Below are 21,400 nucleotides of genomic sequence, written 5' to 3'. Positions count from 1 at the left end.
GCAATGTTTTTGTCTTTGACTGCTCTTGTTCCTCACCATAACCATGAAATGATCCTGTAAATACAGAGCCTTATATTTTTAAAATAAAGCAAAAATTTAATTTCTGTCATGGTTGTTCAGATTTAATAAAAGCTTTAAAATAGCATACAAATCAACACAGAAGTGATTGGGAAAAAGAAAAAAAAGACAAGTCGGAAAGATATTAGAAACATTATAACATGCATCGTCTTTTCAAGTCTGTTCTCCCGTGAGTACATTCAGAGTTACCAATGTCATTTGGACTTAAAACACTCACATTGCACATTTCAGTACAAATTAAATATTGATTAACAAAGAAAAAAAGTCTCCTATAACAGATACAAAGGCTTCAGGGTAAAAAAAGGTCTGTTACTACCAGTAAATATGCTAAATATGAATTGAAGACCACCTCGATTGCCCCAGATTACTTACAAATATCAATAGCAGCTAACTAGAAAGGACCATTTCAAAACCGTCATTGACTGAAAGATTTCCAAAATCAGACCGTCTTAAAACCTCATGTATGGTTATTTCACCGCACCGTCGTCGATGCCATGTGGGTGAAGGGGGAAGCAGATCATACGTGAGAGTAGAACAGAAACCGTCGTCTGATCTTGACTGAACACAGAACTGACCTCTGTGTTCATCTGGAAAATGGCTCCCTAATCCCCTCCAGTGCACAAGCTTTTGTAGCTCTCCAGGAAACACAACCCGAACGCAGACCTGGTTCTGCGTTAGAGGCTCCTCTGCTGTGAGTTTTGACTCACACAGTCATCAGCTTCTGTTTGGATTCTGTGTCTTGCCGGCTCAGTTTGGATGTGTCTTGCTTTGGAAGTCCGTACAGGTAAATGGAAATGCACACAAGGATTGCTCCAGAGGCAAATGTGATTGCTGCAACAGAGGGAAAGCATGACAAATAAATTGATTAGAACTGGATTCTATAAATAAAACTAAATTGAATTGAATTTTCTGCAAAGTTAAGTTGAGCTGACCTGCTTGAAATCCATTCTAACTCCTCATTAATTAACTATTGTTTCCATTTGTATCAGACTGCACAGCCCCTTTCATGAACATTTTGACATTTAAAACTTTAATTATCTTGTAGAAGAATTATAGGAAGTTCTCAGCAATTTTGCTGAAACCACTGTGGCTCGTGTGTGCACACCAACCAAAGAACATAATAATCCGTTCCAGCCAGGCAAGTGATTTCAGTTTTACGGAACCTTTTGTGATTCTTATCATGAGTTTTGTCCGAAACGGACAGGCATCTGGTTATTAAACAGAGCCCACAAAGTTAGTTCAAACCAACGTACTTTTAGCATAAAAATGCCCATCGCTTAACGACACATTAAAAGAGTTACTTATTACTCGACAGTCCAGACAGCAGTTATCTACTGTATGTGTTGAATGAGCCTACAAACAGACGTACTTATCTGCAGTCCAAACAATAAGACAGATGCAACTGTTGATAGAATAATGGCAGCTGCAGCAGAGAAGCCCTTCATGATGTTGTCTGTGTACTTCACCACCACTGATGTGTAGAGGCCACCAACACTGGCCAGAACTGGAAGCACAGAGACAGCAGAATTAGCCACAGCAAAATAAGACTCATCCAAAATCATCCTCAGGTTCGGTCATACTTACATACAACAAAGCACACCCAGGGTGTATAACCAAAGAAGAAGCCTTTCTCCAGGACCTTGTCTCCATCGTTCATGTAAACGCCAATCAGCGTGACCACAATGCCGGAAAGGTACATCTGGATGTTTCTCACCCACAGAGATGTATCTGAGCTCTTCAAGACTTTCTCAAAGTACACACCTCAATTAAAGAGGACAAATACAACTCCATTAAACAACTTCATGCCTGAGTGCACATAAAGGGTTCCTTAGAAGAGGGTTTTCTTTCTTTATTGTCACAGTCTCATAGATGAACAAGTACTGGACAAAAAGCTGAAACCACCTGGTTCTCAGAATTCATCGATAATTTTACCTGCAAATCCAGAGCAGAGGACAGCAACAGCAACAGCAATGAACCCGATAAAGGGATTCTGCTCAATCTGGGGGAAAAAATAAATAAAAAAAAGGAACTGTGAGCCGCTGATCAGATGGTGAAAACTGCCAAAGGACAGGTGAAACATATGCCCCCCCTACCTGAACTTTAGTGACCTCCACAGGCTTCCACTGGACGAGTGTCACACCGCCACAGAGCATGAAAACTGAGAACCACTGCAGCCGGCTGAGAGAGCGATTCAGCATGAGAACAGTGCACAAGGCCGTGCACGGGATCTTCAACTGATAAGTAACCTGTAAAACAAGACACAGATCAAGTCTGACAGCTCAACAGTTGCAACAAGTTGATTTACACACATAATACAAACACTGAACATATCACAGAACATTTTAGCAAATTAATGCCACAGTCCTCTTAACTTAACTAATGCCCACCTCACACCAAATGATTTTTGAAGCGATTTTACTGTTTTATTCCCATAAAATTCTGATGAGGTTTGCCAGAGTTATGGAGCCCTACAGTCATCTTTGTTGTTTGGTGTAAGGTGGCCATGAAGTCAGGTCTTTTTCTGATCAAATTAAGAGTGAAAAGTAAGAGAGATCACCTATCACTAAAATCTCTGTGGCATGTGACAAATTATCTTTAAATAGGAAAAGGTTCAGGTTTCAATCTTTAAGGTTAGAAAAGAGGAAATGGGACACACCTGACCACGATTGGCTTTCCAAAGAAATGATTCTGGGTTTTGATTTTGTTTGTGTACTGTAAATTCCAGACTATAAAGCGCACCTGAATATAAGCCGCACCCTCTAATTTTAAAAAGAAAATCCATTTTGTACTTGTATAGGCCGCAGGTGTCCACATTGTAATATGAGATATTTTCACAGAAAGATGTTACACGTGAGGATTTTTGAACGTTTAATTAAATGCGGATGGTAACTTAAACAAATACATACTGGAAAAGCTTTTTTTCCCAAACAGTGCCTGTAAAGTTTTAACTTAAATACCTATCGGTAACACACAAATACATGGTGTAAATTATTTTTTTTTAACAGTGCCTGTAACACGGCTGGTAAAAAAAAAAAAAACAGTAACCTACCAGGAAAAGTCATTTATCGCCTTCTTCATCTTCCTCCTGCGCACTAAAACGAAGTCATCTTCTTCAGTGTCCAAACAGCCTCAGAACTTCGTCGCTTACTTCAGTCTCTTTGCTGTCGCTCTCACAATCTCATCTCAGATTAATCGCCTTTAATTTAAAAGCTGCATCTTACGCATTTCTTTGTATGTTTTCCATGTTGAGGGTGAGTGCAAATGACCGATTTACAAGAATTTAGTGTAAGCGTGTTTGATTTATCGAACAATTTCATTGGATCACTGTGAACTATTCGTTCATTTTATTGGTCTAATGTTGCAAGGCAAAATATTTTTGGCAGCATGAAAAAAAAGGAAAAAACTAAAAAAGTAGCGGCTTATAGTCTGGAATTTACTGTATATGCTTTTATCTCAACAGCAGAGAAACAGAATTTGGGTCATACCTGATATACTGCTGCATCGAGGTTACTCAGCGCAACAAAAGCCATGTTGTTCTGGACTGCGTACACTATTGAAGGCACGCTCAGCTTCAGCAGTTCTTTTGGGCTGAAGAAGATGTGCTCCTCGATGACGTCCTTGAGTCTGACGAGGCTTCCCGTCTCTCTGGGAATGTTTAAAAAACAGAAGTTGAACCACTGCTCCTGAACGTTCATATTACAAGCGTTTGATAACAGATAAATAGCAACATGCTTCCAGCTTATGAACCTGAACCAGAAAGTTACCCAGAGTGCATTTATGAATTAAAAATTAATTAAATATGTATGTAACGAGCAATACAAAAATAAGACTTTTTTATGACATAAGCAAACGTACCCCGATTTATCTGCAGATCAGTTTTTCCAGGGGTTGGTTCAATGAAATGTGTGATATAAACTTTTCAGGAATTTCAAACCCATATGTGTTCATTGTGTCTTCATCACCCGCAATTGGTTTGACCCCCAACATCAAAAGGTTTATCGCAATCAAAGAAAAGTATCAAATCCTGCCACAAAAGACAACGGAACTGAACAAATCTGACATAATTTTAGTTGTTTGAAACCTGATGCAACATAAGGGTGCATTTACCTTTCAAGCCACAACTACTAATTTTGGAAAAGTTCAAGGTGATTTAATTCCACTTGTCTGTTTAAGTGGTTTTTAATTTTTCAGAACATCCCAAGGTTTTAGAGGATTCTTTTAAAACAAAACCTTAGATCTGAATGGGTTAATGTGCAGGGTCCTTGAGAGACCACTCTGGTGTGCTTTCCAAGGAACACATTTAAGCTTTTTTAAAGTCTTACTCCTCTTTAAAGGTAAAGTTTTAACAACAATCCTGTGAAAGTGATGCGGTCGTTCTGTGATGTTCTTTGGAAACATTTTGCTGGCGTGGTGTGAGGAATTGACTTTATTTGATGATCTGATAAAATATTTCAAAGCTGATGGTGAGGGGTCTCTTTCAGGATGACAAGGACGTATCCAAAGGGAATTGGAGATCGCTGAATGGCTTGATGGAAATGAAAATGATGCAAACACAGATCTCAACCTACGTGAACACCTATAGGCAATGACTATTTGACAATGCTCGCCACTTTAATCAAAACATCAACTATTGAAAAATAAGTGGCTTTGAGTTAGATTTTTGGGACTGAACAATAACCAATATATGAAATTAATGACTCACTGGTTGACTAAAGTGTGACCATAATTAAATCAAGCATTAGTTAAAGTCATATTACACATTATCCTTTCATTCGCCTCTGTGTACACAACAGTGTATCAAATACGACAAAAACACTTACTTCGCAAGCATCCCCAGACTCAGTATTAATTTGATGACTTCAGTGATGCACACTGCAGTCGTGGAGAAGTACAGATCCCCTGATGAAATGGTCCGTGTGTACCTTAATGCCACTGTATATGTAGCTGCCACCAGTGTCATTACTGACAGGCAGTAAAGTTTGAAGATCACACTCACGTTTTCTGTGGAGAAAAACGGTGAAAATGTAGCCACTGCATTCACACGTTTAATATTTAACGACCAAGATTCAACCACTGTAGATTTTAGTGCTTTACTGAATTACGTGAGACGAATACATTTGTAGTTTTCTTTTTGTACGTTTTTCCAAATCGGGCTAATGGTACAGACACTCAAATCGTTACGCCAGCTAGCATTAGCCTGTGGTAAAATTAAATAAATAAGTAAATAAATACCGGCCATCTTCGCTCTGCTTTGTATCCGTCCAAGTGGCAACGAATTTAGTTACCCTGCTCCGGCTACGTGCCATATACAAAGAAAAAGACCGATCCACAGTTAACCCAGGTAAGCTAACCAACTAACCAACAGCACATCCATTCTGGTTTCCTTCATTTCCCAGAATGCAGCGCAGGCGTGGGGTCCGTTTGTTTTCCCTGCTCCGGAAGTTGTCTAATTAAAGCCGATAGTCGTTCTTATATGATGTATAGTTAACTATATTTCTGTTGTGTTAAAAATGTATATGTTCCTAATTAAATGTTGAGAATTTACCGGCCTAAACCCAACATTCAAAACAAATTATTCACATGACCACCGCAAAAGGTTCTTGGATCAATTGAGGTCAGTCTTGCCCCAACTTGTCCAGGGCTTCTGCAACTATAAATTATTTTCAAAGACTTCCTCTCAAGACCCTATTTTTACTTGTTTGGGAAGTAAAACTGCAGCATAACAAAGTTGTGTCAATTTCCTTGTTGTATGGGAAGTGAAATTTTTTGAAGACATCAAACATTTGCATGCACAAGGTTTTTTCATTGTCCAGCTTCGTTGTCCAGGGTGTGTTTGCCTTGCTTGAAATATTTAATGATTCAATCATTTAGTAAGTTAGTAGGCAAGAGTCTTAAAAAAATTGCACAACTGCAGCACAGATGCAATTAAACAGCCCGAGATTATAGTACACAGATCTGGCCTCTATTATCAGTAAATGTGTGCGTTGTTACCATGAACACTAGTGAGCTACTCTGTATGAGATGAATCTGTGTTAAAATGGCTTTAACAAGTAAGCACAAACTGAAATTCTGATTTAAAAGAATCATATTTTTGTAGATGTTAAGATGTGATATGCAAGTTAAGTAAACAGAAGACACAGCTATACCAGGATTAAGTGATTGCATGTTTTATTCTCTTTTTTTTTTAGAAAATAATTTAACACGTCATCAGCCATTAGGATAATTGGAATGAAATGGCACAGGGTTTCCAAATAGAATAAAATTAAAATCCCATTAAAAGAATAAAGAACAAAGCAGACAAATAATCAGTAAATCTAAGTCTGGAAATTATAAAATTTGGTAGTTGAAGAAATTCTTTTAATCAACCATAATCGCCATTTATTGTAAATAAGAATAAAGTGGATTATCTATTTACAGGATGAAACTAATGTTTGGTTCACTTAATAATGATATAAATAGATACTTCAGACTTGAAAGTCTTCTCTCACAGGGAATACTTTTCCACACCTAAAACTGCAAAGCAATGGTAGTTTTTAATAGAAAGTTTCCAGTTAAGCATCTCACTGAAAACTAACCAGAAAATACGTGTTTTGGAGCATAACAAAAAAGAGCATCACTCTTTTAACAAATAAATAGCATCAATGTTCTTGGTTCTTACAGTCGTCTGTTTAAAACTTAACACTGTCTGCATCTGAGCTTCTTAAAGGGCTGCATGAGAAAATCTTTATCATCTGAAAGCAGCAGCCATCACCCCACCACAGCTGTACAACACCGCAGCCTGTTGGGTACATACTGAAACTGTGGGAGATTTTAAATGGGCAGAAAAGCAACACTATTCACCCTCTTGTTTGAACAAACACCCAACAGTGACATTATTCTCTCTCCTCACAAAAGGAACATCATCCATGCAAGTGTGTGCACTGATGCTGGAGGCAAAGCTGTCAAAAGCATGACTTTACCACTGTGACGGTAACACAGGTGAACTCATGAACTATCAGCGGGAACATGCTCGAAGCCTTCACTCTCCCTCACCAGCGCCCTCTCCAGGATAACCCGACCCTCCTTGTAGCGCTGGCTTTCCTCGGTGGCAAACTCGTACATCCAGCCCAGCTTACTGTTGCAGTTCTTGCAGCTGACGTCTCGCACCATGTGTCTCCCTGTCAGCATTACTCTGTCTTGCACCTCACTGTGCTGCAGATTCACAACCTGAAGGGCAGCAAGTGTACATTTGTGACTGTAAAAGTTCTTCTCGAAACAGTGTTTAGGTTTTTTGGTAAAGATTGAGAGATGTGAGCTGCAATTTAGATCAAAATCCCACTGTATAATCCTAATAAATAAACTGAAGCATATTAACCACAGTTCCACTAATAAAAACCATCTATTGTCTATGATAGCTGGTGTCCAACATGTCAGAGAGACGATTAGCAGGTACCTTGTTGAACAGGAAAGCTCTACCGGTGGCTCCAGTGAAGCGTGTGGAGATGAGCTCAGCCCGGTTGGTCAGTATGGTGTCACAGTTGGCACAAGAGAAGAGGCGACTTCCACCAATGTGGTCCAAGAAGATACGTCCCATCTCGTCTATCAGGACAAACCGAATTAAAGAAGGCAGTCATTTAAAGAACATATCTGTCTCTTTATCACACATGAACATACAGTGGATTTTATAACTGCAAAATATTGCTCTCTTCCATCAGGTTGAATGCAAATAGTTTGATGAGGTGATAAAATAAAAGTAATTCACATTGTTGGATTTTTTGTTTTGATCCCTCTTAAGATGCTGTCATTAAGAGTGTGAAGAGGAAAACTTTTTGAAAATACAACTATAGTGATAAATGAACATTTCAACTACCCAACTAACTGAATATAACAATGGATGGGATGTTGACAGCATTAAGAGGAATTCTGTGATTTATGGAGCAGGGTGATTTTTGCTGGACATTTTTAGTTTAGTCAATTTGTATTAAAAGCAGATTTCTTTTCAAGTACGTTTATTTCATCACACTAATATGTTAGAATTTTAACACAATGGATGATTTTTGTGTCAGGATTAGCTGCTTTTCTGTCACCAAAATTGAAACATTGCAAACAAACCTTTAATTGGTTTGTGATAGAAATGTTCCCATTTACAGTCAAATAATCACCAGCTCAATCCTTGCTACAAATGCCAAAAGACTGATTTATAAACTACAAGTACAATTGTTTTCTCACTCAAAAAGGAACTAGAAGTATCTACGACTGAAATACTTATTTTTTGGAATGTATAGGGATGACCTGAATGAATCATCAGGCCTGCTTTATGTTGTTGAGAAAATATCACAACAACGTCGTTCGGTTTCCTCGTTAGTAAAAAGTCAAGAAAATAGGAACATGAATAATATAAATCCATGCAACATTAAATCATATTGATATCTTATCAGAAAGTGGTATAAAAACAGTAATAATATTAAAGATACCAAAACATTAGCTAACTAACGCTAACCATAAACAGGCCAAAAAAAACATTGTGACGTCCAAATGTCTCACCTCGTAACTTGAAATCAAGACACTTTACTGTATTTTCAATTCGGAGATTTGTTATTATTTTTTTAGCCACAGGATTTTTAACGTTTGCTGTGTTTTTATTATCATAAAACTCCGCATAAAGAGGACGGAAGTTAGTGTAACGGTGATGGGTTGTTTTGTTAAGTTAGCAATACTCAGAACAATAGCTTCCGTTTAGACTTTCATAATAAATCTTGATTGCGAAAAAAATGGAACGTAACCAAATTATTTTTATCAATTTTTTTGATTTTGAATGATAAAATGCATGATCTCGATTACTACAATAGTTCATATTCTTGAACGTACACTGTTCACTCTCCCTACGTGTTAACAATATGCTTAATCAAATCAGTGCTTTTATTTTGAATGTGAATTATTCCAAAATTAATTGCTTGATGTTGTGCTTTCAATTTTGACCAATGGGGAGCAGCATAGACTTGACGTAAAACTACAGACCACTGATTGGTCAAAGAGAATTGTCCCATTTTCTTAACCGTAGAATTGTGAAATGACTTATTACTCTTCTCACATTGATGGACAGCTGCATTTGTTTCTCTAGGATCAGTGTTAGTATCTGTACTGCTTGGCACTGTGTAAACATAGACCTGGATCTGCAAACCTTGCTTTTATGGAGGTGCTCACATCGATCGATGACTCACATGCATTTTAACAGTAGCAGCTGGGTGCTAGTTACTCTCTTAATCCCTATGGAAGCAGAAAGGCTCTACTCAGTACTTTTTTTGTTCAAGAAATGACACTGTGCCATATGTCATTTATTGCTGTTCGAGGTTGTATGACATGAATCATAATTTCCTTTTTCACTAGTTATAACTCTGAATGTACCAAATAACTGGTATAAGACTCTTACACATAAGTAGTACAAAATATATTTATATTAGATGAAAATTAATGTTTTCATTTAAAAAATGAAAAACCTCTGTGAAATGCCTCTTTCTATAAGGGATTTGCAGAGCAAACATGGCAGCACCACAGTTTTCACCAATTTGAAACAGTAATTCGTCGTCATAATGTAACAACACCAGCTCTGACTTGATTGGTTTAAATAGTCAATTCAGCAAGGGAGAACTGGCACAAGGAAGTTTGAGCACATTTCCCCAATTTTAGCTTCACTTCACTGGCTACCCGTGCATTTTAGAATTTATTTAAAAATTCTTTTATTTGCTTTTAAATCTCTAAATGATCTTGTCCCATTGTACCTCTCTGAACTTCTGCACCCCTACACACCCAGCTGATCTCTCAGGTCAGCTGACCAGCTGCTCCTGAGAGTTCCCAAAACGAGGCTGAAGCTCAGAGGGGACCAAGCATTTTCCGTTGCAGCTCTAAAATTATGGAATGAACTGCCACTACACATTAGAAAGGCCTCCTCACTGTCTAATTTTAAAACTCTTCTCAAAACGCCCCTCTTTTCTTTTGCTTTTAACACTATGTAGGTTCGTGACTCTATGTGCACAGATATTTTATCTGGGGTGGACAGTCTTATCTATTTACTTATTATGTTTTATTGTGTATATTTTATTGTACAGTAGGCAATTTAATTTTTAACCATATGTTAATTTGCTGTAGGTTCAGTGACGGGACAGAAAGGCCAGCTTATCTCTTTGTTGATTAGCACAGATCAGATCAAGCGGGAGGTTCAAGCTAAGTTTATGTCCTTGACAGAAGATAACAGACTGTAAAGATGGTCCAACAGGATTAAAGTAATCAAAACTGCAGTTTAGTCCATTTTTCTAGGAGCTTTGATAATATCTGTTTATAGGACATGTCATGAAAAAAAAATTGGTAAATTGATGTCATAAATTGATTGCCCTTATGTTTGTCCGTCCCTCATCTCTCTAATCAGAACACAGATAGGAGACTATCAAGGTCTATGTAATCATAAGATCTTAGTTATGTGAAACACATTTCCCTCGCTTAATACTTTAAAGTCCCGCATTATCTTCAGATCATTTCTACTGTTTCAACAACTTTTCTACATAAAGCAAACCCCCAGAAAGCTCAACAGCACATGCTCATATTCTGCTTAAGTCTACTTTGTTCCTCATTTGAATTCTTTCATTTATTTCAACTTTGAAAAGCCCATTCATTGAACACACTATTGTCTCAATAACCAAGGTAATCTCTTCTCAGCAAAGATAAACCACTTGCTGATAAAGCGGTGTGATTCCTGACCTTTTGTTATATATGAATTGTATGAAGATTGACAGGCAACCAACAGAAACTCGAGGACAAGAATAAGGATAGATGTTTCTCCTTGTTTACCCGTTGCAGGCTTTATGCTTAGCCAACCAGCTACTGGCTGTAGCTGATTGTGTGCATACTAATTTCTATATATGTGTAAAAACTCTGAAGACACACAATTAAACAATGATTAATTAAGAATTTAAACATATACCCTCCAAAATTATATTATAAAATAATATTTTTGATATTATACCTACTTAAAGGTGGTAATAGGCCTATGTTTACTGTGCCATTCGATGTACATTGTTCTATTTGTCTGAAGGATTACAAAAAAGTCACTTGTGCTCTCCCAGTATCCTTGTAGTCTGTGACACATGTTGAGGGGATCTTAGCAGGATAATATGAAGCAAATTCAAGTTCATTAACCTTCAGCTTCCTGTAATCATTGCACCTATGGACTGGTGATATGCCATCTGGCAAAAAGCTAGTGTGTGGTTGTTAAAATCACAAAGATTTGAACCAGGAGCCCTCTTGCTGTGAGGCTAATTAATGATAACCGATCTAAAAATAATTTGAAAGGTTTTTGTCACAAAATGTCTGCTGCTTAGAAACAGAATCATATCATTGTTTGATCCATCAATCTGTTTTTTATATCCACTTAATTAAGGGTCAGGGGAGTTGTTAATGCCAGATGCAATAGGCAGGATACATCCTGGTTTGCTAGTCCATTATAGGGCAAAATCCCATCATGTTACCGCTAAATTAAAAAACCTTTTAGTCTGATCTTATCAGTGCAGTTGGTTCATTGTAAAAACATTATGGCTCTGTCCTTTGAACAAGAAGTTTGCTCCCTCCCCTTTGTGCAAATTTATGATACACATAGGTACAACTGGCAATGACAGACAGACAGTTGAGAACAGACAGGAAGAAGTGAAAGATGCACCAAATATCAAAGACAATGCTTCAGCAGCTGCTTCTGATCTCCCTGCTTGGACTCAGATGGACAACAGGTCTACACTGTTTAATGCTCCTCAATCTCATGCTAGCATTATTCTTGTTAAGGACGGAGTTTTATGAAGAATCTTCAAAAGGAAGTGGTTTTAAGTAACACTTAGCAAAACTATTTTTAAAAAATGTTATAAAGAACAGTTATTATTGTGCCTCCAATGCTCCTTGTGTCTGTTTGACTCAGACTCAACCTTTTGTTACTTTTCAGCATCTGGACTGCTGTGCTCTCGGATATTTCCCTCTAAGCAACCTCCCTTTACAGGTAAGTAGGTCAGATAACCAGATTTCTGGTCACTCTTCTTTATTAACAGCAAGAATAGAAACATGTGCCAAAAACAAAAATTATCTGGCACAAAACCCTCATGTTCTCTTTTAAGGTGTATTCAAGAGAATGCAATCACAGTACTTCATTCAATAGTTGGAGTCAATCAAATATTTTTTTTTTTTACATAATTTTGAATCCAGGACTTACTTGTGATATAGTTTTTATGTTGTATTATGGTATTATGATGCTACCACTACTTTTTCATGAGTAAAAGTCAGACTGGCTTATACAATGAGAGCTGTAAAAAAACAGAGCTGGCAGTCTGTTTCTCTCATACCACCAGGTCCTTTTAACTTGTGCTCATGACCACACTCACTGTAACTTTCTTCTCATTTGTAAAAAAAAGAAATTCATCATTGCTTCTTTTCCCCTTTCAGCTGACAGCGTTAGACCGTCAGATGTGGCTGCACTTTCTTTCATTGGACTTCACGAGCACAGGTGAGCACAGGCCGTCACTTAAAAAACAGAGAGGTTTACAGACAAGCTCTGAAATTCCCACTGTGCTCTCCCTCTGCAGCACTGAACTGTCCACAGTCCTATCAAGGCTCACAGGTAAGTTTCTGCAGTTATACATGTTTCCAAAATAATGGCTCTTCATTTGTTGTTTTAGTTATTATGAAATTCAGTTACTTGGGATTGTGTGTGCTGCGTAAAGTTTTCCCTGCCTTTCAAAAGGACATCATGGAAATACTCCAGTTTGTACAAGTGTGAAATGATGCCATCCAAATGTTACTTTTACTTTTATTAGGGTATTTAGAAGTAAATGCTCTAAATAACACACTACCTTACTTACTGATATTGACACTAGCTACGATAATGTGAAACAATGAGCCCACACACCAGACCTGCAGTTTGTTACTACTTTGAAAATCGCTCACAAAATATCTCATACAGCTTGTATTTCATAGATGAAATATTACCTGACAAAGCAGGAAGTTCACAGTTGTTAGCTAAAGCATCATATAGCATCAAATCCTTTTTCCTGAAAAAATGTCAGTCCAGAATCTGCAGCCCTGTTGAAACTGTTGTGCTGTGTCCACATTATTATAACATAGATATCTGCCGTCTTGTGCTGCACAATAATTTGAGCATATTATTACCCTTCTGGCATCCTGATAATTAATTAGATAAACATAAATCAATCTAAATTATCATGAAGGGTGGAAAAACAAAGCTGTCATGTAAAATTCAGTTTATTCAAGCCGCAACAAACAATTATTTCTCAGTCATTCCACTATTGGGTGAAAAAGTGCCACAAAAAAACAAGACACATTTGTACATTAGAAGCAGAAACCAACTATAGAACTAGTTGTTTCTCATTCATTTCTCATCATTTGACCCGTAAACTGATCAGCTGTTCATTTGAGCATTTCTGTGTCTCCACCTGTCAGTCACATAAGCTCTGAGTCTTACTGTTAAACTTATGTTTCCTTCCCTCAGAGCTGATGACCACGTTCAGTCCTGGACTGATCAGCCACCTCTCAGAAGAAACAGATGGAAACACCCCTCCGTTTCTTCAACATGGGTACAGATAGCTTTTTCTACAACAGGAATTTATTAGAAATTTATTGATCTGTGCCCTCACTGCCTCTGATGATTATTAACATAAATTTTTTTTAATTGCACGTTATATTATTTTTGTAGCACTCTGGTGGAGCAAGCAAAGGAAGTGGCCCTTTACCTACAAAGTAAAAAGGTAGATACTGAAGTGGCTGCCCTTTCAAAGCCAAATAGGTATAATTTCAGTTTAGTTTTTCATCTGTAAGATAAATTCTACAATGAGACAAGGATGTGAAACAGGTTTGTAAGAGATGATAATATTATTATTATTATAATTATTCATAGGTGTTTTTTTGCAAATAATGACCTAATATCTAATATTTTTTTAGGGAAGTCTGAACATACTTAATAAGTGTCATCATAATAATCATAATCACTCTGAAATAGTTACTCTTGAGGTTACACTTGTAGCTAACTAGTATTAATCAATAAACTGTAACAATTGCTTAATAATTGGAATCTAATTACAAACATAAGGTTGCTTCTGATTTTATAGACCCACAAAATAAGCTACCAACAACCTTAAATTGACAAAAGTGCCCTCCCCCCAACAGGACGTTGATGTGAATCAAGATTGGACATTGGTGCTTCTCTTTGTTCCAGTGGATCAGCTCTGTGCCTGCGAGCAGGTAAACAAAGCAGTAACGATCTTACAAAATTACTTTCTTTTAATTTGCTTGTAGGCCTTGAACACCACAAGTCTGAATCTTTAGTTTATCTTTACTTCTGTTGCCTCAGTCCAAATTATTTGTCCACATAGGGACTCTCACTACTAAATTTTCCTTGAGAAACTGGAATAAGATGAAATGAGCTGTGGAAAACTATTTGGTGTCAGTATTGACATCACATATAATAAATTACTTCCCACATTCAGCATTAATTCTAATCTTATACAGAAATGATTATTAAACAGCTAACTTGGGGAAAGAAATGTCTCCTGAATGTACAAATGAATAACTTTAAAATTGCATTGTACAGCTCATTTCAAATCCCATGGGGACAGCTGTCATGTGAAGAAGCCTATTGTGGTATTGAAGAGTAGTGCAGTCTCAGATTCTTGTGTTTGTGCTGCAGGTCCCGTCAGAAATCAAAAGAGTAGTTGAAGAGGTGGCTGGCGCTCTGCAGTTGCTGCACTCTCAGGTATATTTCCTTTTATGCCTTGATCATTCTGTAACCATTTTACCAATATTTATACTTATTTTTGCTTAACTGTGTAGCAGCTGAAAAGAACCCTCGTCAGTGTTGCATTATGGGACGGAGAGCACAACACCATCCGAAGAGAGTTAGTTGCACTTTTATATAAATCTGTAATCATGTGTAATATGTGTTCTGAGGCTGAAAAATTATGAAATTTGTTTTCAAAGAGAGAACTGAAGTGATCAAGTGTCTCTATTCTGACAGGAAGTGTCCATGTGTCAACACAATTGAGGGAGAACTCAGGCTTCAGAGGGCCATTATGACTCAAGCTCTGCTGGTTTGTCCATTATTCATACATACTGCTCTTCTGGTAGAGCTTCCCGTGACCTGAATAATCTATAACTGACCTCTTTATAGAAAACAGTTGTTCTTTAACTTCTTTTCCAGGAGTCCTTGGACGAGCTCCTGGTTCAGAAGCGTTGGTACCATGACAGAGATGACTTCACTGTCACTCTGCAGGACACGCCCTTCATCAGAAACCCTTCATCTGTGAGTTGCATAGAGATAATTCTACTATCTACCTTCAATTTGAGAGTTTCCCCCACTTACACCATTTTGCATCCTCAAATACAGAAGGAACAAAAGCTGAGATAGTTTTTCAAATTGAATATTAGTACAGATAAATCCATTAGAGTATGTGTGGTTGGATGTAAATGATTAAAATGAAGATTTTGTTGTTGATTGTCTTTTGTTGCAGAGTGGGAAACCTCTCTCTGAGCCCAAAGCATCAAAACACACTGATGAACTGATGGTGCAAATGTGGACAAATCTGGTGAGGCTTGAAGCAGTCCGAGCGAAATGTTTCTCATCTACCCACCACTCTCTGCCACACTCACTCCCTGTTACAGCATGTTCAGCACTGAAAACATGAAAACAAAGTGTTTTGTCTCACAGCTGCAGCCAAGTGTTGACCAGCATAAAACAGAGGACAATGAGAATATGAGCATACTGCCATGTCCAACTGAGGTGAATAACTTACACAATACACAAAGAGTTTAGAAAAAAAGTATAATTCAGACCATACTGATATTATTTATTTTTTCTCTTCTCCAAGGATCGGCCCTTTTTGAGGACTGAGGGAAATTTTCCTTCATATCACCACAGTGAAGCCTCTCATCTCTCTCAGGATGTGAGTATCATCCACAGTCAAACCAAATGCCTCGCTGCAGGCCTCATTCTAACGGTGCTCTGTGTGTCCTCTTCTCAGTTTAGGGGGACAGAGATGCCCTGCAAGCACTTCGGCCCTTCAGACTCAACACCCTCTTCAGGTAAGATGCCTTACTGGCCTTTTATTCAGCACGTTGTCATTTTCTTTTTGACTTTAAACGTATGTTCATTACAAACAACTGTTCATGTACAAATGCAAATCAACATTGGATGATTAATCCAATTTGTATCGCACCCAATCCAAGTCATAATCCAAGATCAGTTATGTTGATTTTGTCTTTATTATAGCATTTTCAGTGCAGCAGCTCCAGTGCTTTTAGGTTTCCTCTGCCAAGTCTGCTGTGCTTATGTGTTTAAAATTCGATTCAAACCATTAATTCAAACCTTTCTTATGAACATAAAATCACACTACTTTAATACCATTATACAGTATTTCTTGCATTTACGGCTATATCAATATATCTGTAAGCATTATAAGTTTATCATTAATGTGTTCTCTCTCTGAAAGTCCTTCACTTACTTATTAACTGAATTTAGAGTCTCTATTGTTCTGAGTGCTCTGAGATCTCCTTTGTATTTTTTTCAGTCCATGAACTCAGGCCTGGCGATATCAAAGTGGTGGCAGCTGTGGGAGATTCTTTGACGGTGAGTGTTTTGTCATTCTTCTAAAGAGACACACATTTGGGGAAAGCCATACTCTTTCTTATTTCATCATGTTGCTGAAACGCTGTCCAAATCTTTCCGTCAGGCAGGGAATGGCATTGCTTCCAGCCCCAACAATATCTTGGATGTCTTGACACAGTACCGAGGTTTATCCTGGAGGTGGGCCAAGACCCTCCACTTATTACACATAATTAGCATAATTAAAGTTATATGTCTTGTGTTGTTTAATGAACTTCCTTTAGGTGAAAAGTAATTTTACATGTTTTTTTTCAGTATTGGTGGAGATGAAAACCTTACGACTGTCACCACTCTGCCCAGTGAGTCATTCAAATGTTTTCATTATTGGCAGAAAAAACAACATGTGAAATTCTATTTTTCTTGCTTTGGGGTGGCACTGCTACTGTTTTCATCAGTACATTTGATTATTAAGGATATTTCTTTACCATTACAGACATTTTAAAACATTTCAGTCCCAACCTGACGGGCTTCTCAGTTGGTACGGGCAAACAGAACACTCCTCAAGCTTTCCTCAACCAGGCTGTTGGAGGAGCAAAGAGCATGTGAGGCCTAATCTGACTAGTTTTGATTACAAAAACCTATTTAGGCTGTTGAAATTAAGCAGCATTAATCCCTCCTAGAGGTTGCTAACAGTCCAGTTCAAATAAAATCTGTTGGCGTTTTTTTAGTATGTGATTTGCAGTCTCTAAGTTCCTTTTGTTTCAAATGTGGGATGATATTCCCTTTGGAAAATATATTGACATTTGAGTGGCACAGCTTTGATATATTCTTTCTTTAACTATCAGAGATGATAATTTTTTTTGCATTTTTTTTGTTTCAAGCAATGTACCCTTGCAGGTACGAAGCCTAGTGGCAAGAATGAAAAATGACTCTGTAAGTGTGCAGATATTTTATCTAAATTTTCACAACAATAATGGAATAGTCTCTGGGAGGAACACAATCTAACACCAGCCATCTTGCTTACAGAGAATCAACTTTGAATCCGATTGGAAGTTGATCACCATTTTCATTGGAGGAAATGATGCCTGTGACCACTGTGATAACTCTGTGAGTGGTGTAAGTTTTGAAGGGATCAAAAAGAAAACTGAAGCACTGAAGCTGAACATGTTTTTTTTTTCTTTTTTGCTGTTTTATAGCAACAGTCCTCTGTATCAAATTATACCCGCTATGTTCAAGAAAGTCTGGATTACCTTCATAAGGAGGTAATTATCATATTTAGGACATATTTACTGCATGTTCGTGTGATTAGTTGTTTGTAAGTGTTAACAAAGCTGATCTTTGGCAGGTTCCTCGGGCTCTGGTGAACCTGGTAGAGGTTCTCCATATAACACCACTAAGAGAACTGCACCAAGACAAGTCACTTAATTGCCCAACTTGGCTAGTAAAGTGAGTGTGGGCTAAAGTTTTCCTTGAAAAACTTCTGATTTGGACTCAGTTGATCATTTATTAACTAATCATAATCACTCGGGTATTTTTCTTTTGCCAGTATTCTGTGCCCTTGTGTTATCACCCCAAAGCCTGACTCTGAGGAGCTTCAAAATTTGGAGAACACCAACAGAGGCTATCAGGTAAAACACACAGACACACACAAGGAAAACAAATCTGATCAGCAGAGGAGCCCTTATGTCCTTTGTAACTGATCACTATTGTTGCCTTGTTTCTAATTCAGCGTGAAGTGCGTGAGCTTGCGGAGACAGGCCGGTATGACACCCGCTCAGACTTCACTGTGGTCACTCAGCCTTTCTTCAGAGAGATCGTTGTCCCCAGACTGCCGGTCAGTAATGAAGTTCTGCCTTTTACACGTGGACATTACGCAGTCTTTAACCACAGAATCGGCTCGTTCGAGTTTGCGAGTCAGTAATTCTCATTTTAGGAGTTATTCCATTTTAAAGTCACAGTGTTTTTGTCACAGTGTTTTTGTATACACTGATATATTGAAAAATATTTGGAGAAGACACAGTTTGTTAAACTAAAGAAATTTAATAAAATGAAACTGTTAAAAGTCAAACATATAAATAATAGTGTTCTTTAAAAAGAGGCTTTAGGAGTTCATTTTATTTTGTGCAGCCTAGAGTGGCAGAAACTTTACCAGTTCAACTTGTTACTGTCACAATGTGGTGGAAATGTTATGGACAACCCAATGCAGGGCACAACAGTCTGGAGGCAAACAGAGGGCGAGTAAAGATTTTTTTTAAAACAAACCGAAACCACAGCTGAGCTGGAAAACCATGAACTCAACAAGTAAAACAAACAGGGGATAAGCAGACAAGCAAGGGACCAGATACATAGCTTATAGCTGATACCGTAAGTAAAGGCAAGAATCTGACAAGGACTGAGATTTACAGAGGTGTACATATACTAATGAGAAAGTGACTGATGATTGAGCGGAGAATGATGTGAAAGTGGAGCTGAGGACAACTAGAGGTAATGACCAGAAACAAGAATCGAAAAATACTGAGGGTAGATCACAAGGGATGAAGCACAAATGTCAACACAGAACACAGAACAGAGCTACAATAAAACCCTAGAAAAGACAAAAAATCCAAAGCACAGAAAAATCAAAATGCACAAACAGTTCAAACACAAAACAGAGAGCAAATCAAAGAACCAAGACACACTATAGGACTAGAAGCCCAAATAACACGAAACACACAAAATTACAGTTACTGCTCAAAGTAATAAAACCAGTAGGTCTTAAATATGAAACATTTTCGATACCTCTTCCTCAGGATGGCCGTCTTGACCGCTCCTTCTTCAGTGCAGACTGCTTCCATCTCAGCAAGCGAGCCCAAACCCTGATGGCTCGCTCCCTTTGGAACAACATGGTAAAATGAATTACAGAATTTAAAAAAGAAAGCATTTACAGTACTTGGCCTATGTCGTAATAAGTTGATCACACTGTCACTAATTACTATTGGGGATATTGGCTTGCATCATGAATTACTTAAAATTGTCATAAAAGAAGTCGTTGTCAGCTTTAATGAGCAAAAATAACCACACTAGAAATAATTCCACATCTCAGCACATCCAGATCGGTCTCCTTATTGGAGATTTGCTTCCTTTTGCTGTAATTTTGGTCATTTTTCACACCAAGTTGGGATATAGCACAGATTTCATGAAAAAAAAAAAAAAAAAATTCCAACAGAATTCCGACGTAATCATTTATCATATAACTCTGTATTTCATTTTAAATATCACTGGATGATGCTCAGCTGTCAACACTTGCTTGTTTTTCTTACAGCTGGAACCTCTGGGAAATAAGACCTTCCTACTGGAGTTCAATTCATTTATTAATCTGAGATGTCCAACCAAGGTAAGATAGAGAGCTGTGTTTGTGTAAGTCATGTGAAAGACAACAATGTTTCTTTAACTGTCAAAATTTTGATGCCACGTAGTTTATGACATTGCAAGCTACATGTAATTTCATGTATTCTGGTCCTCCTCTAAGACCTGCATTTTAATTTCATCATTCCCACATATCATAGGATTATGTGATACATTAATACAACACTCTTATGAATTATCTTATATAAGCAGACTGTTCTCCAGTTACTTATCATTTTATCTTTCCTGTAGGCCAGTCCCTTCCTCTTCACTAAGATCAACAGTCCACCTGTAACCACCACTGCTCCAATTACAGACACCTCCCCCAGCACCACCACCACCCCCAGCACCACCACCACCCCCAGCGCCACCAGTATCAGAGTTGAGCCCAAGTGTCCTACCTCCGTGGCTGTGTGGGTGCCAGTAGTTGTGGGAATTTTGTGTTTGCTGGCTGGTATTATAGTCACCTGGCTTATTCTGTCCCACTGTCAACGTCAGAAACACAAACCAGGGAAAGACGGAGTGGAGATGAAAGGAACTAACTTTTGAATAGTTTAGTTTAACAGTACTTACAGCAGAAATAAGACAACAAATCCCCTATCAACGATACCAGGGTCTGTAAGTTTTGCAGCATTTTTGTTCATGTCAGTCAGCTTGTCTGAATCTGCCTGAAAGCTGCATACAACTAAATACTGGAATACAGATTTTCAGATGTGGTGGAAGCCCTGTCAGACTTAGAGAATCACATATTTCATTTCAACATTGGAAATGTGGTTTAACTGTGCTACAAGGTTGTAAAATATTTAAATTTCTCTTGTGTTACAAAGAAAATGTATATTATTTGTGTATTTCATTGTCCTACATGAAAGCAGGTGTTTTGTACATATCTTTGAGCTCAATTTTATTTATTGATGAAATACAACTGCTACCATATCAATGCTGATGCACTTCATTAAGGGTAATGTTGAATTTTGGACTTTTTAGTTCATCCTAGATGGAAAATGTCAAGATTTGGATACAATCCCATTGGTAAAAACATGTACACCCACCCCCGGAAATAAAAATATTCAAAGCAACACTGGAGAACTTAGGAAACCTTTGCTTCTGTATCATTTTGAAGTGCACTGGCCTTTGTGGTGTGCAAACAAATTTGTATCTTTGGCTGACATTTATTTTATGATAGTGGTTTTCCATCAAACAACTGTAGAAGTTGCCATATTCACCAGTGTGACTTCACAGCAGCAAAGAACCCATATACTTTTACCCCATGATGTTTTTAATATGATTTAAATTTTTAGTTGTTGTCTGCATCAGTAA

General features: G+C 37.7%; 3 protein-coding genes across 4 annotated transcripts; 1 reads left to right on the top strand and 2 right to left on the bottom strand.

Annotated features, from left to right (window-relative positions):
- Window positions 1-100: 100 nt before the first annotated feature.
- Window positions 101-5,478, bottom strand: slc35a1 (solute carrier family 35 member A1). Of its 2 annotated transcripts, XM_072361722.1 has the most exons (8): window positions 5,311-5,421; window positions 4,899-5,079; window positions 3,564-3,723; window positions 2,172-2,324; window positions 2,011-2,077; window positions 1,663-1,839; window positions 1,448-1,582; window positions 101-909 (listed from the first exon to the last, which is right to left on the bottom strand). In XM_072361722.1, the coding sequence occupies exons 1-8, from the start codon at window positions 5,315-5,317 to the stop codon at window positions 782-784; spliced, it is 1,008 nt and encodes a 335-aa protein (XP_072217823.1). In that variant the 5' UTR covers window positions 5,318-5,421; the 3' UTR covers window positions 101-781. The 2 variants fall into 2 exon arrangements, with proteins under 2 accessions (XP_072217823.1, XP_072217824.1); XM_072361723.1 differs by lacking the exon at window positions 4,899-5,079 and having other exon boundaries at window positions 5,311-5,478.
- A 759-nt stretch (window positions 5,479-6,237) lies between these two features.
- LOC140266853 (protein yippee-like 5) lies at window positions 6,238-8,745 on the bottom strand. The gene is made up of 3 exons (XM_072361972.1): window positions 8,602-8,745; window positions 7,511-7,656; window positions 6,238-7,284 (listed from the first exon to the last, which is right to left on the bottom strand). Exons 2-3 carry the CDS (start codon window positions 7,649-7,651, stop codon window positions 7,063-7,065), a joined length of 363 nt encoding a protein of 120 aa, XP_072218073.1. The 5' UTR covers window positions 7,652-7,656; window positions 8,602-8,745; the 3' UTR covers window positions 6,238-7,062.
- Window positions 8,746-11,779: 3,034 nt separating this feature from the next.
- On the top strand, window positions 11,780-20,632 carry LOC140267592 (phospholipase B1, membrane-associated-like). Its single transcript, XM_072362904.1, has 26 exons — window positions 11,780-11,831; window positions 12,038-12,091; window positions 12,532-12,592; window positions 12,672-12,706; window positions 13,595-13,679; window positions 13,799-13,850; window positions 14,269-14,343; window positions 14,789-14,854; window positions 15,299-15,400; window positions 15,609-15,683; window positions 15,806-15,877; window positions 15,966-16,040; window positions 16,119-16,179; window positions 16,665-16,723; window positions 16,827-16,900; window positions 17,015-17,058; window positions 17,193-17,301; window positions 17,581-17,632; window positions 17,726-17,806; window positions 17,896-17,961; window positions 18,045-18,145; window positions 18,246-18,327; window positions 18,429-18,533; window positions 19,489-19,584; window positions 20,001-20,072; window positions 20,336-20,632. Exons 1-26 carry the CDS (start codon window positions 11,780-11,782, stop codon window positions 20,630-20,632), a joined length of 2,103 nt encoding a protein of 700 aa, XP_072219005.1.
- Window positions 20,633-21,400: the final 768 nt, after the last annotated feature.

Source organism: Leuresthes tenuis, unplaced genomic scaffold, assembly GCF_036924035.1.
Source record: "Leuresthes tenuis unplaced genomic scaffold, fLeuTen1.0.hap1 SCAF_13, whole genome shotgun sequence".
Lineage (NCBI taxonomy): Eukaryota > Metazoa > Chordata > Actinopteri > Atheriniformes > Atherinopsidae > Leuresthes > Leuresthes tenuis.
The sequence above is the reverse complement of the archived record's forward strand: the minus strand, read 5'-3'. Positions and strand labels throughout refer to the sequence as shown.

Coding starts and splice junctions, on each gene's coding strand:
- LOC140267592 (XM_072362904.1), top strand. CDS start 11,780: ATGCTTCAGCAGCTGCTTCTGATCTCCCTGCTTGGACTCAGATGGACA. Junction 12,092..12,531: donor TAAGCAACCTCCCTTTACAG/GTAAGTAGGTCA, acceptor TTCCCCTTTCAG/CTGACAGCGTTAGACCGTCA. Junction 16,901..17,014: donor TACCGAGGTTTATCCTGGAG/GTGGGCCAAGAC, acceptor GTTTTTTTTCAG/TATTGGTGGAGATGAAAACC.
- LOC140266853 (XM_072361972.1), bottom strand. CDS start 7,651: ATGGGACGTATCTTCTTGGACCACATTGGTGGAAGTCGCCTCTTCTCT. Junction 7,285..7,510: donor GAGCTTTCCTGTTCAACAAG/GTACCTGCTAAT, acceptor GCTGCCCTTCAG/GTTGTGAATCTGCAGCACAG.
- slc35a1 (XM_072361722.1), bottom strand. Junction 2,325..3,563: donor TCGATGCAGCAGTATATCAG/GTATGACCCAAA, acceptor CTTGTTTTACAG/GTTACTTATCAGTTGAAGAT. Junction 2,078..2,171: donor TGGAGGTCACTAAAGTTCAG/GTAGGGGGGGCA, acceptor TTTTTCCCCCAG/ATTGAGCAGAATCCCTTTAT.